Source organism: Anomaloglossus baeobatrachus, chromosome 4, assembly GCF_048569485.1.
Source record: "Anomaloglossus baeobatrachus isolate aAnoBae1 chromosome 4, aAnoBae1.hap1, whole genome shotgun sequence".
NCBI classification, from domain to species: Eukaryota; Metazoa; Chordata; class Amphibia; order Anura; family Aromobatidae; genus Anomaloglossus; species Anomaloglossus baeobatrachus.
Window position 1 is genome coordinate 110,654,603 of NC_134356.1, and position 12,927 is coordinate 110,667,529.

Sequence of the window (12,927 nt, forward strand, 5' to 3'; positions counted from 1 at the left end):
TCTACATGAATGCCTGAGTAGATTTGGAGCGGTGTTTTGGATCATTGTCTTGCTGAAATATCCATCACCTGCGTAACTTCAACTTCGTCACTGATTCTTGCACATTATTGTCAAGAATCTGCTGATACTGAGTTGAATCAATGCGACCCTCAACTTTAACAAGATTCCCAGTGCCGGCATTGGCCACACAGCCTCAAAGCATGATGGAACCTGCACCAAAATTTACTGTGGGTAGCAAGTGCTTTTCTTGGAATGCCGTGTTTTTTGCCTCCATGCATAACACCTTTTTGTATGACCAAACAACTCAATCTTTGTTTCATCAGTCCACAGGACTTTCTTCCAAAATGTAACTGGCTTGTCCAAATGTGCTTTTGCATACCTCAGGCAACTCTGTTTGTGGCATGCTTGCAGAAACGGCTTCTTTCACATCACTCTCCCATACAGCTTCTCCTTGTGCAAAGTGCGTTGTATTGTTGACCGATGCACATTGACACCATCTGCAGCAAGATGATGCTGAAGGTCTTTGGAGGTGGTCTGTGGATTGTCCTTGACTGTTCTCACCATTCTTCTTCTCTGCCTTTATGATATTTTTCTTAGTCTGCCACTTCTGAGCTTAACAAGAACTGTACCTGTGTTCTTCCATTTCCTTACTATGTTCCTCACAGTGGAAACTGACAGTTTAATTCTCAGAGACAACTTTTTATATCCTTCCCCTGAACAACTATGTTGAATAATCTTAGTTTTCAGATCATTTGAGAGTTGTTTTGAGGAGGCCATGATGCCCCTCTTCATAGGAGATTCAAATAGGAGAACAACTTGAAAGTGGCCACCTTAAATACCTTTTCTCATGATTGGATACACCTGCCTATGAAGTTCAAAGCTCAATGAGGTTACAAAACCAATTTAGTGCTTTAGTAAGTCAGTAAAACGTAGTTAGGAGTGTTCAAATCAAGAAAGTGATAAGAGTGCCCATACTTTTGAACCGGTCAAATTTTGTTTAAATGCGGATTGCACATTTTCTGTTAGTACAATAAACCTCATTTCAATCCAGAAATATTACTTAGTCCATCAGTTATTAGCTATATGAAACTGAAATAGCTGTTGCAAAAACCCAAATTGTTATAAAGAAAAAAGGTTAACATTACTAGGGGTGCCCAAACTTTTTCATATGACTGTAATTGAAGGGAGAATAGCAGGGTCCCCTATTAGAAATACATATATGTGTCCAGCCTCTCCCTAACCTGGCTTAATGCACAAAGTTCTAGATAAACAAATAGGAGAAAACACTCCAATTATAAACAATCATGTTTAAAGGATTATAGGTGGACAAAAAATCAAAACAGAGTAGAATGGCAAAAGTGGCCATAGTTACCTAAAGTGCTAGTGCAAGGGAACCGCTGTAACAGCCTATTCATACCAACGACAAGACCCCAGGAATGGTTCTAAGAACCACCAACGGGCGTTTCATGAGGATACTCTTTCTTCTTCAAGGAAGGACACATATATGTATTTCCAATAGGGGACCCTGCCATTCTCCCTTTAATTATATGACATTCCCCATGTCTCTAAGTACTTGTTTTTAACATGCTTTTTACCACTGTTTGTGATCTTTTCTAATAAAATTGTAATTTGTTTGCACTAATACTCTGGTTCCTCCTGTGTTAGGACACAATATGGGCACAATACTACAGGGCACAATATGGCACATTACTACAGGGGACAATATGGGCAAATTTCTACAGACAGGAGACAATATGGGCACATTACCACAGGAGACAAGGATGGGCACATTACATTTTATTGGTATCTATTTTTATTTTTGAAATTTACCATTAGCTGATGCATTTTCCACCTGAGGCCTATACTCGAGCCAATAAGTCTTCCAGGTTTTTTGTGGTAAAATTAGTTCACTTAGCATATACTCGGGTTACCTAATACTTAAGTATATACGGCAAATAACAAACACCTCTTGTCACATATTTACAACTAAAGTGTGATTTATTGTTTTATTCTAGGACAAATCAAAAGACAAAAAATCTTCTAATGAGGTTTGTATATAAAAAAGTATGAAATATTACATGTTGATTGTGCTATACTCTCCATATAAATTAAGCACAGTGGTCCCTCAATTCCCATGGTCAGGTTTCAATACTTTTGCTATACATTGGTCTTTCCTGGGTTTTAATAAAAACAAAATGCAATATCACCAATCTAAGGGACATGTGATTGGCTGACAGATCTGTCCAGTCCTCATAGTCTTTCACTGGCCACTTTATCACAGAAACAAATGAAACAAATGCACTGATTTCCAGTCTATCAGCGCCTCCATTCTATTTTCTCATATACTGTGGACTGTACACGACCCAGATGAAGCTCCTTTCCCCAAGGTTGAAAGCGATTTACCACCTCTAGTACCTATTCCTGAGTTAATCTCTGTTAGTTTTCTCCTTATTTATCTTTTAGTTTTTGTTGTCTCACTTTGGGTTAACTGTTCTAAGAACCATTTCTTAGTTTTCCATACAGTTATGGTCTAAAACTGAAACATTTACATTCACTAAACTCACATTGGACTGGGCTGATCTTTAGTCTTACCTCATCTGTTACTTGTTTAAATGATTAAAGTGACCTGATATTTTTAAGAAAAGCTTGTGTTTTACTCTTATTGGAATTTAACAAAAAACTCTCCATATCTGCAAGTAGAAAATACGGGAGTATGATTGTGCAGTAGAGCCTCATGGAAGTCTATAAGAATCATATTAAGTCTCTGTACACCGTAGATGTGTAATAAAACTGTAATAGGCTTGTGTGCAAAAGTCTTAACCTCTTAATGACTCTACTAACACCGTGAAGTTACTTTTCAGTTCTATCATCTAATTTTATTGACAGCTTAAAATATAATCCATGGACAATTTTTTTTAAATTCGTTATCTCAGTCATTTTGGGACCATTTAACATAAAAAATATTGATTTCACTTCTTGAATAATTTTACAAGTGCAATGTCCTTATTTTGTTGTAGAAAAAATCCAATGAAGATAAATCTCCCAAAGACGTAAGTGTATATAAAAAATTAATTATGGTATTTGAAGGTTCATTGCCTATAGCAAATACATCTGATACTCAAAATGGTAAATTGAAGGTTGGTTTAACATTTAGAATATCTGTTCTTATAATCATCTTCTGAACTCAACAACTCATATCTATATCCCTATTATTTGCACTTTCTATCAACCAGGATCTGGGCAGCATGAAGGCTTATACTCGAGAGAGGGTCCAACAAAAAAATTATTCTCACCTGTCCTCCGTTCCCGTGGTGTCCTCTTACCTGCTTCTTGCCAATCACAGGCACTTAGACCCCTCAATGATCGCGGCCGGTGCAGGGGCAGCTTCACTTGAACGATTTCACTTCACTTCAACTTCACTTGAATGATTTGTGGCGCTGCAAAGCATTCAAGTGAAGTAAAGCGCTTATAGCAGCGGCAGCTCATGCACCAGACACAATCATTGAGGGGTCCAAGTGCCTTTGGTCCACAAGAAGTAGGAAAGAATACACTGCGGGAACGAAGGACAGGTGGAAATAATTTTGTGTGTATGTATGTATGCGAACAATGTCATAATAATGGACAAGAATGGGATTTGAATAAGAACATTACTAAAGGATGGGGCACATTATTAAAGGGATCATTACTGCAGGAGACAATATGGATACATTACTATAAGGAACAATATGGGCACATTACTACAGGGAGCAATATGGGCACATTATTACAGGGGACAATATGGGCACATTACTACAGGGGACAATATTGGGGAATTACTGCAGGGCACAATATGGACACAACAATCCTCAAAATTAGAGCCATATACGTAGAGGCTGGCCTGGCCTTGGTACAGCTAAGCCATCACCAACACTTACTCGCATATGCATCAACACATGAGGAACCAGAGTATTAGTGCAAACAAATTACAATTTTATCAGAAAAGATCACAAACAGTGGTAAAAAAATGTTAAAAACAGCTACTTAGAGACATGGGGGATGTCATATAATTGAAGGGAGTATGGCAGGGTCCCCTATTAGAAATACATATATGTGTCCAGCCTCTCCCTAACCTGGCTTAATGCACAAAGTTCTGGATATACAAATAGGAGAAAACACTCCAATTATAAACAATCATGTTTATAGGATTATAGGTGGACAAAAAATCACAATAGAGTAGAATGGAAAAAGTGGCCATAGTTACCTAAAGTGCTAGTGCAAGGGAACCGCTGTAACAGCTTATTCATACCAACGACAAGACCCCAGGAATGGATCTAAGAACCACCAACAGGCGTTTCATGAGGATACTCTTTCTTCTTCACCGAGGGACACATATGTATTTCCAATAGGAGACACTGCCATCCTCCCTTTAATTATATGACATTCCCCATGTCTCTAAGTAGTTGTTTTTAACATGTTTTTTACCACTGCTTGTGATCTGTTCTAATAAAATTGTAATTTGTTTGCACTAATACTATGGTTCCTCCTGTTTTAGGACACAATATGGGCACAATACTACAGGGGACAATATGGCACTTTACTACAGGGGACAATATGGGCACATTTCTACAGGGGACAATATGGGCACATTACCACAGGAGACAAAGATGGGCACATTACTACATGGGAAATACAAGGTAACGAAATCCAGCGGATCACAGGCAGATGAATTAAAAACTTTCTTTATTTTCATCACTTTAAAAATGGATAGACAGAATCCACAAGGCACAGTTCATCCAATGTGTTTCGACATAACGCAGTGTTAGTTCTTATTCATGGATATATAACAAGTAGTACAATACCTCTCTATATAATACAAACAGTCTTGCCTTTTGCTAGGGATCAAAACCACAATCAATTAGTTGATTACATCATTAATTATTCTACATGTGTTGGATACCTGCAGCAGGGAAATAGAGAAAGAACACTATAAGGTTTAAAAACATACAAAAAAGAAAAAAAAAGAATTTTATTTTCCTCTTTTCATGTAAAAACAGTTCCATATGAATAATAATTTTTCTCAGTCAGTTATATTGCATGATCATATCTTGGCGTATGTTGAGCCCTGCAGGAGTCCTAGTATTTAATTTAAATATCCAGAAGGATTCACGGTTAAAAACTTTCCTCTGGAAATCCCCCCCTAATTTATTGACCTTTTTCTATGGCTCTAAAATGGAAACCTTTCAAATTACCACCATGGCACATCGCAAAATGTTTAGTAACCGCAGAAGAGCAGCACAGATTTATTTTGTTCATGTCAGAAATATGGCGCCTAATCCGATTTTTTTAGTCGCCATTTCGTGCAACCCACATATTGTTTACAGCAAACAATGCAATCAATCAAATATATGACCCCTTCACTATTGCAATTCATATATTTATTAATTTGATAGCAAGTTTTAGTAGAAAAGGATCTAAAGGAATCTCCCTTCACTACATACTGGCATACTTTGCATGGGTAGTGACCACACCTAAAAAAAGCCTCTTTCTGTGAGCCAGGTATTATTCAGACTAGTAGGGTTTCCCCCTCATTAGCTAACCTGGTAGTCGCAGTCTGGGAAGAAAATCATATTTTCTGTGAGTCAAATCCATTTAAAGACAATATAATAATTTACGGTCGTTACATAGACGATTTGATAATTATATGGAGAGAGGGAATTTTTCAGCCAGAGCAACTTATCACATATATGAATAATAATATATATAATCTAAAATTTACATCTAATACTCATAAATCCCAAATTAATTTTCTAGATATTAAACTGATAGGCCATGTGTACAATGGTTCAATTGAGATTAGTCCATATAGAAAGCCAACTGATAATAACTCCATCCTACATGCCAGCTCCTGCCACCCTCCGCATGTGGTAGGTAATAGTCCCACAGCTGAACTAAGCAGAATTCGTAGAAATTGTAGTGACAATATAAATTTCATTGAGCAAAAAGATATAGTTTTTAATAGACTTCAGAATAGGGGTTATCCTTGGTGGACTTTGGACAAAGCAGAAAAATTCATTGAGAATACAAATAGACAGGATTTATTGGCGAATAATGAAAGAAAAAACTCTAATAAACGAAATTCATATACAACTTCATCAATAGTTTTCACTACAAAATTTAGTCCTCAATATAAAGACATAATCCAGATTATAAAAAAATATATCCCACTTTTGAATCAAAACTCAATTTTAGCTACTACACTTAAAGAAAATTCTATTAAATTTGTCCCTAAGCGGGCTACAACATTGGGAAATATGTTTTGTCCAAGTGATTACAAAAACCCTACTAGTCTGAATAATACCTGGCTCACACCAAGAAGCTTTTTAGGTGTGGTCACTACCCATGCAAAGTATGCCAGTATGTAGTGAAGGGAGATTCATTTAGTTCCTTTTTTCTACTAAAACTTGCTATCAAATTAATAAATATATGAATTGCAATAGTGAAGGGGTCATATATTTGATTGATTGCATTGTTTGCTGTAAACAATATGTGGGTTGCACGATAGGGCCACTAAAAAAATCGGATTAGGTGCCATACTTCTGACATGAACAAAATAAATCTGTGCGGCTCTTCTGCGTTTACTAAACATTTTGTGATGTGTCATGGTGGTAATTTGAAAGGTTTCCGTTTTAGAGCCATAGAAAAGGTCAATAAATTAGAGAGGGGGGGGGATTTCCAGAGGAAAGTTTTTAACCGTGAATCCTTCTGGATGTTTAAATTAAATACGAGGACTCCTGCAGGGCTCAACATACGCCAAGATATGATCATGCAATATACAGTTAGGTCCAGAAATATTTGGACAGTGACACAAGTTTTGTTATTTTAGCTGTTTACAAAAACATGTTCAGAAATACAATTATATATATAATATGGGCTGAAAGTGCACACTCCCAGCTGCAATATGAGAGTTTTCACATCCAAATCGGAGAAAGGGTTTAGGAATCATAGCTCTGTAATGCATAGCCTCCTCTTTTTCAAGGGACCAAAAGTAATTGGACAAAGGAACTCTAAGGGTTGCAATTAACTCTGAAGGCGTCTCCCTCGTTAACCTGTAATCAATGAAGTAGTTAAAAGGTCTGGGGTTGATTACAGGTGTGTGGTTTTGCATTTGGAAGCTGTTGCTGTGACCAGACAACATGCGGTCTAAGGACCTCTCAATTGAGGTGAAGCAGAACATCCTGAGGCTGAAGAAAAAGAAAAAAATCCATCAGAGAGATAGCAGACATGCATGGAGTAGCAAAATCAACAGTCGAGTACATTCTGAGAAAAAAGGAATTGACTGGTGAGCTTGGGAACTCAAAAAGGCCTGGGCGTCCACGGATGACAACAGTGGTGGATGATCGCTGCATACTTTCTTTGGTGAAGAAGAACCCATTCACAACATCAACTGAAGTCCAGAACACTCTCAGTGAAGTAGGTGTATCTGTCTCTAAGTCAACAGTAAAGAGAAGACTCCATGAAAGTAAATACAAAGGGTTCACATCTAGATGCAAACCATTCATCAATTCCAAAAATAGACAGGCCAGAGTTAAATTTGCTGAAAAACACCTCATGAAGCCAGCTCAGTTCTGGAAAAATATTCTATGGACAGATGAGACAAAGATCAACCTGTACCAGAATGATGGGAAGAAAAAAGTTTGGAGAAGAAAGGGAACGGCACATGATCCAAGGCATACCACATCCTCTGTAAAACATGGTGGAGGCAACGTGATGGCATGGGCATGCATGGCTTTCAATGGCACTGGGTCACATGTGTTTATTAATGACATAACAGCAGACAAGAGTAGCCGGATGAATTCTGAAGTGTACCGGGATATACTTTCAGCCCAGATTCAGCCAAATGCCGCAAAGTTGATCGGACGGCGCTTCATAGTACAGATGGACAATGACCCCAAGCATACAGCCAAAGCTATCCAGGAGTTCATGAGTGCAAAAAAGTGGAACATTCTCCAATGGCCAAGTCAATCGCCAGATCTTAACCCAATTGAGCATACATTTCACTTGCTCAAATCCAGACTTAAGACGGAAAGACCCACAAAGAAGCAAGACCTGAAGGCTGCAGCTGTAAAGGCCTGGCAAAGCATTAAGAAGGAGGAAACCCAGCTTTTGGTGATGTCCATGGGTTCCAGACTTAAGGCAGTGATTGCCTCCAAAGGATTCGCAACAAAATATTGAAAATAAAAATATTTTGTTTGGGTTTGGTTTATTTGTCCAATAACTTTTGACCTCCTAAAATGTGGAGTGTTTGTAAAGAAATGTGTACAATTCCTACAATTTCTATCAGATATTTTTGTTCAAACCTTCAAATTAAACGTTACAATCTGCACTTGAATTCTGTTGTAGAGGTTTCATTTCAAATCCAATGTGGTGGCATGCAGAGCCCAAATCGCGAAAATTGTGTCACTGTCCAAATATTTCTGGACCTAACTGTAACTGACTGAGAAAAATTATTATTCATATGGATCTGTTTTTACATGAAAAGAGGAAAAAAAAATTCTTTTTTTTTTCTTTTTTGTACGTTTTTAAACCTTATAGTGTTCTTTCTCTATTTCCCTGCTGCAGGTATCTAACACATGTAGAGTAATTAATGATGTAATCAACTAATTGATTGTGGTTTGGATCTCTAGCAAAAGGGAAGACTGTTTGTATTATATATAGAGGTATTGTACTAGTTGTTATATATCCATGAATAGGAACTAACGACACTGCGTTATGTAGAAACGCGTTGGTTGAACTGTGCCTTGTGGATGCTGTCTATCCATTTTTAAAGTGATGAAAATAAAGGAAAGTTTTTAATTCATCTGCCTGTGATCCAATGGATTTCGTTACCTTGTATCTGCTATTATTCCCTTGTGCCTGGGATTTCCGTGCAGGATCAGCTGCTACTGCATCTACTCCTAAGACTTACACACTAGAGCGGTGAGCTGGAACACGTTTCTTTTTGCAATTACTACATGAGGGGACAAGGATGGGCACATTACATTTTATTGGTATCTATTTTTATTTTTGAAATTTACCATTAGCTGATGCATTTTCCACCCGAGGCCTATACTCAAGCCAATAAGTCTTCCCAGTTTTTTGTGGTAAAATTAGTTCACTTGGCATATACTCGGGTTACCTAATAATTAAGTATATACGGTAATTAACAAACACCTCTTGTCACATATTTACAACTAAAGTGTGATTTATTGTTTTATTCAAGGACAAATCAAAAGACAAAAAATCTTCTAATGAGGTTTGTATATAAAAAAGTATGAAATATTACATGTTGATTGTGCTATACTCTCCATATAAATTTAGCACAGTGGTCCCTCAATTCCCATGGTCAGGTTTCAATACTTTTGCTATATATTGGTCTTTCCTGGGTATTAAGAAAAACAAAATGCAATATCACCAATCTAAGGCACAGGTAATTGGCTGACAGATCTGTCCATTCCTCATAGTCTTTCACTGGCCCCTTTATTACAGAAACAAATGCACCGATTTCCAGTTTATCAACATCTCCATTCTATTTTCTCATATACTGTGGACTGTACAGGACCCAGATGAAGCTCCTTTCCCCAAGGTTGAAACCAGTTTACCACCTCTAGTACCTATTCCTGAATTAATCTCTGTTAGTTTTCTCCTTATTTATCTTTAGTTTTTGTTGTCTCACTTTGGGTTAACTGTTCTAAGAACCATTTCTTAGATTTCCATAGAGGTATGGTCTAAAACTGAAACATTTACATTCACTAAACTCACATTGGACTGGGCTGATCTTTAGTCTTACCTCATCTGTTACTTGTTTAAATGATTAAAGTGACCTGATATTTTTAAGAAAAGCTTGTGTTTTACTCTTATTGGATTTTAACAAAAAACTCTCCATATCTGCAAGTAGAAAATACGGGAGTATGATTGTGCAGTAGAGCCTCATGGAAATCTATAAGAATCATATTAAGTCTCTGTACACCGTAGACGTGTAATAAAGCTGTAATAGGCTTGTGTGCAAAAGTCTTAATCTCTTCATGACTCTACTAACACCGTGAAGTTACTTTTCAGTTCTATCATCTAATTTATTAACAGCTTAAAATATAATCCATGGACAATTTTTATTACATTTGTTATCTCAGTAATTTTGGGACCATTTAACATAAAAAATATTGATTTCACTTCTTGAATAATTTTACAAGTGCAATGTCCTTATTTTCTTGTAGAAAAAATCCAATGAAGATAAATCTCCCAAAAACGTAAGTGTATATAAAAAATGAATTATTGTATTTGAAGGTTCATTGCCTATAGCAAATATATCTGATACTCAAAATGGTAAATTGAAGGTTCGTTTAACATTTAGAATATCTGTTCTTATAATCATCTTCTGAACTCAACAACCCATGTCTATATCCCTATTATTTGCACTTTCTATCAACCAGGATCTGGGCAGCATGAATCAGATAAAATGCTCCCCTCGGCTTATACTCGAGAGAGGGTCCAACAAAAAAAATATTCTCACCTGTCCTCCGTTCCCGTGGTGTACTCTTACCTGCTTCTTGCCAATCGCAGGCACTTAGACCCCTCAATGATTGTGGCCGGTGCAGGGGCAGCCGTTTTTGTCATCAGCACTTTACTTCACTTGAATGATTTGTGGCGCTGCAAAGCATTCAAGTGAAGTAAAGCGCCTATAGCAGCAGCAGCCCATGCACCAGACACAATCATTGAGGGGTCCAAGTGCCTCTGGTCCACAAGAAGTAAAAAAGAAGACACTGTGGGAACGAAGGACAGGTGGAAATAATTTTGTGTTTATGTATGTATGCGAACAATGGCATAATAATGGACAAAAATGGGACTAGAATGAGAACATTACTAAAGGATGGGGCACATTATTAAAGGGATCATTACTGCAGGAGACAATATGGATACATTACTATAAGGAACAATATGGGCACATTACTGCAGGGAGCAATATGGGCACATTATTACAGGGGACAATATGGATACATTACTACAGGGGACAATATTGGGGAATTTCTGCAGGGCACAATATGGACAAAGCAATTCTCAAAATTAGAGCCATATACATAGAGGCTGGCCTGGCCTTGGTACAGCAACGCCATCACCAGCACTTACTCGCATATGCATCAACACATGAGGAACCAGAATTTTAGTGCAAACAAATTACAATTTTATTAGAAAAGATCACAAACAGTGGTAAAAAAATGTTAAAAACAGCTACTTAGAGACATGGGGGATATTATATAATTGAAGGGAGAATGGCAGGGTCCCCTATTAGAAATACATATATGTGTCCAGCCTCTCCCTAACCTGGCTTAATGCACAAAGTTCTAGATATACAAATAGGAGAAAACACTCCAATGATAAACAATCATGTTTAAAGGATTATAGGTGGACAAAAAATCAAAATAGAGTAGAATGGCAAAAGTGGCCATAGCTACCTAAAGTGCTAGTGCTAGTGCAAGGGAACCGCTGTAACAGTCTATTCATACCAATAACAAGACCCCAGGAATGGATCTAAAAACCACCAACGGGCGTTTCATGGGGATACTCTTTCGTCTTCAAGGAGGGACACATATATGTATTTCCAATAGCGGACCCTGCCATTCTCCCTTTAATTATATGACATTTCCCATGTCTCTAAGTAGTTGTTTTTAACATGTTTTTTTTACCACTGTTTGTGATCTTTTCCATTAAAATTGTAATTTGTTTGCACTAATACTCTGGTTCCTCCTGTGTTAGGACACAATATGGGCACAATACTACAGGGGACAATATGGCACATTACTACAGGGGACAATATGGGCACATTTCTACAGGGGACAATATGGGCACATTACCACAGGAGACAAGGATGGCCACATTACTACATGGGGGGACAAGTCGGGCACATTACATTTTATTGGTATCTATATTTATTTTTGAAATTTACCATTAGCTGATGCATTTTCCACCCGAGGCCTATACTCGAGCCAATAAGTCTTCCCAGTTTTTTGTGGTAAAATTAGTTCACTTGGCATATACTCGGGTTACCTAATAATTAAGTATATACGGTAATTAACAAACACCTCTTGTCACATATTTACAACTAAAGTGTGATTTATTGTTTTATTCTAGGACAAATCAATAGACAAAAAATCTTCTAATGAGGTTTGTATATAAAAAAGTATGAAATATTACATATTGATTGCGCTATACTCTCCATATAAATTTAGCACAGTGGTCCCTCAATTCCCATGGTCAGGTTTCAATACTTTTGCTATACATTGGTCTTTCCTGGGTATTAAGAAAAACAAAATGCAATATCACCAATCTAAGGGACATGTGATTGGCTGACAGATCTGTCCATTCCTCATAGTCTTTCACTGGCCCCTTTATTACAGAAACAAATGCACCGATTTCCAGTTTATCAACATCTCCATTCTATTTTCTCATATACTGTGGACTGTACAGGACCCAGATGAAGCTCCTTTCCCCAAGGTTGAAACCAGTTTACCACCTCTAGTACCTATTCCTGAATTAATCTCTGTTAGTTTTCTCCTTATTTATCTTTTAGTTTTTGTTGTCTCACTTTGGGTTAACTGTTCTAAGAACCATTTCTTAGTTTTCCATACAGTTATGGTCTAAAACTGAAACATTTACATTCACTAAACTCACATTGGACTGGGTTGATCTTTAGTCTTACCTCATCTGTTACTTGTTTAAATGATTAAAGTGACCTGATATTTTTAAGAAAAGCTTGTGTTTTACTCTTATTGGAATTTAACAAAAAACTCTCCATATCTGCAAGTAGAAAATACGGGAGTATGATTGTACAGTAGAGCCTCATGGAAGTCTATAAGAATCATATTAAGTCTCTGTACACCGTAGACGTGTAATAAAGCTGTAGTAGGCTTGTGTGCA

The 12,927-nt window shown here is 37.2% G+C and overlaps 1 protein-coding gene across 1 annotated transcript in view; it reads left to right on the forward strand.

Moving 5' to 3' along the window:
- The window catches only part of LOC142302326 (uncharacterized), a 306,787-nt gene that overhangs the window by 244,954 nt on the left and 48,906 nt on the right, over positions 1 to 12,927 (forward strand). Inside the window, exons 23-27 of the mRNA XM_075343388.1 lie at positions 2,016 to 2,048; positions 3,018 to 3,050; positions 9,239 to 9,271; positions 10,230 to 10,262; positions 12,142 to 12,174. Coding sequence (XP_075199503.1) covers positions 2,016 to 2,048; positions 3,018 to 3,050; positions 9,239 to 9,271; positions 10,230 to 10,262; positions 12,142 to 12,174 — 165 coding nt within the window. The remainder of the gene's footprint in view (positions 1 to 2,015; positions 2,049 to 3,017; positions 3,051 to 9,238; positions 9,272 to 10,229; positions 10,263 to 12,141; positions 12,175 to 12,927) is intronic.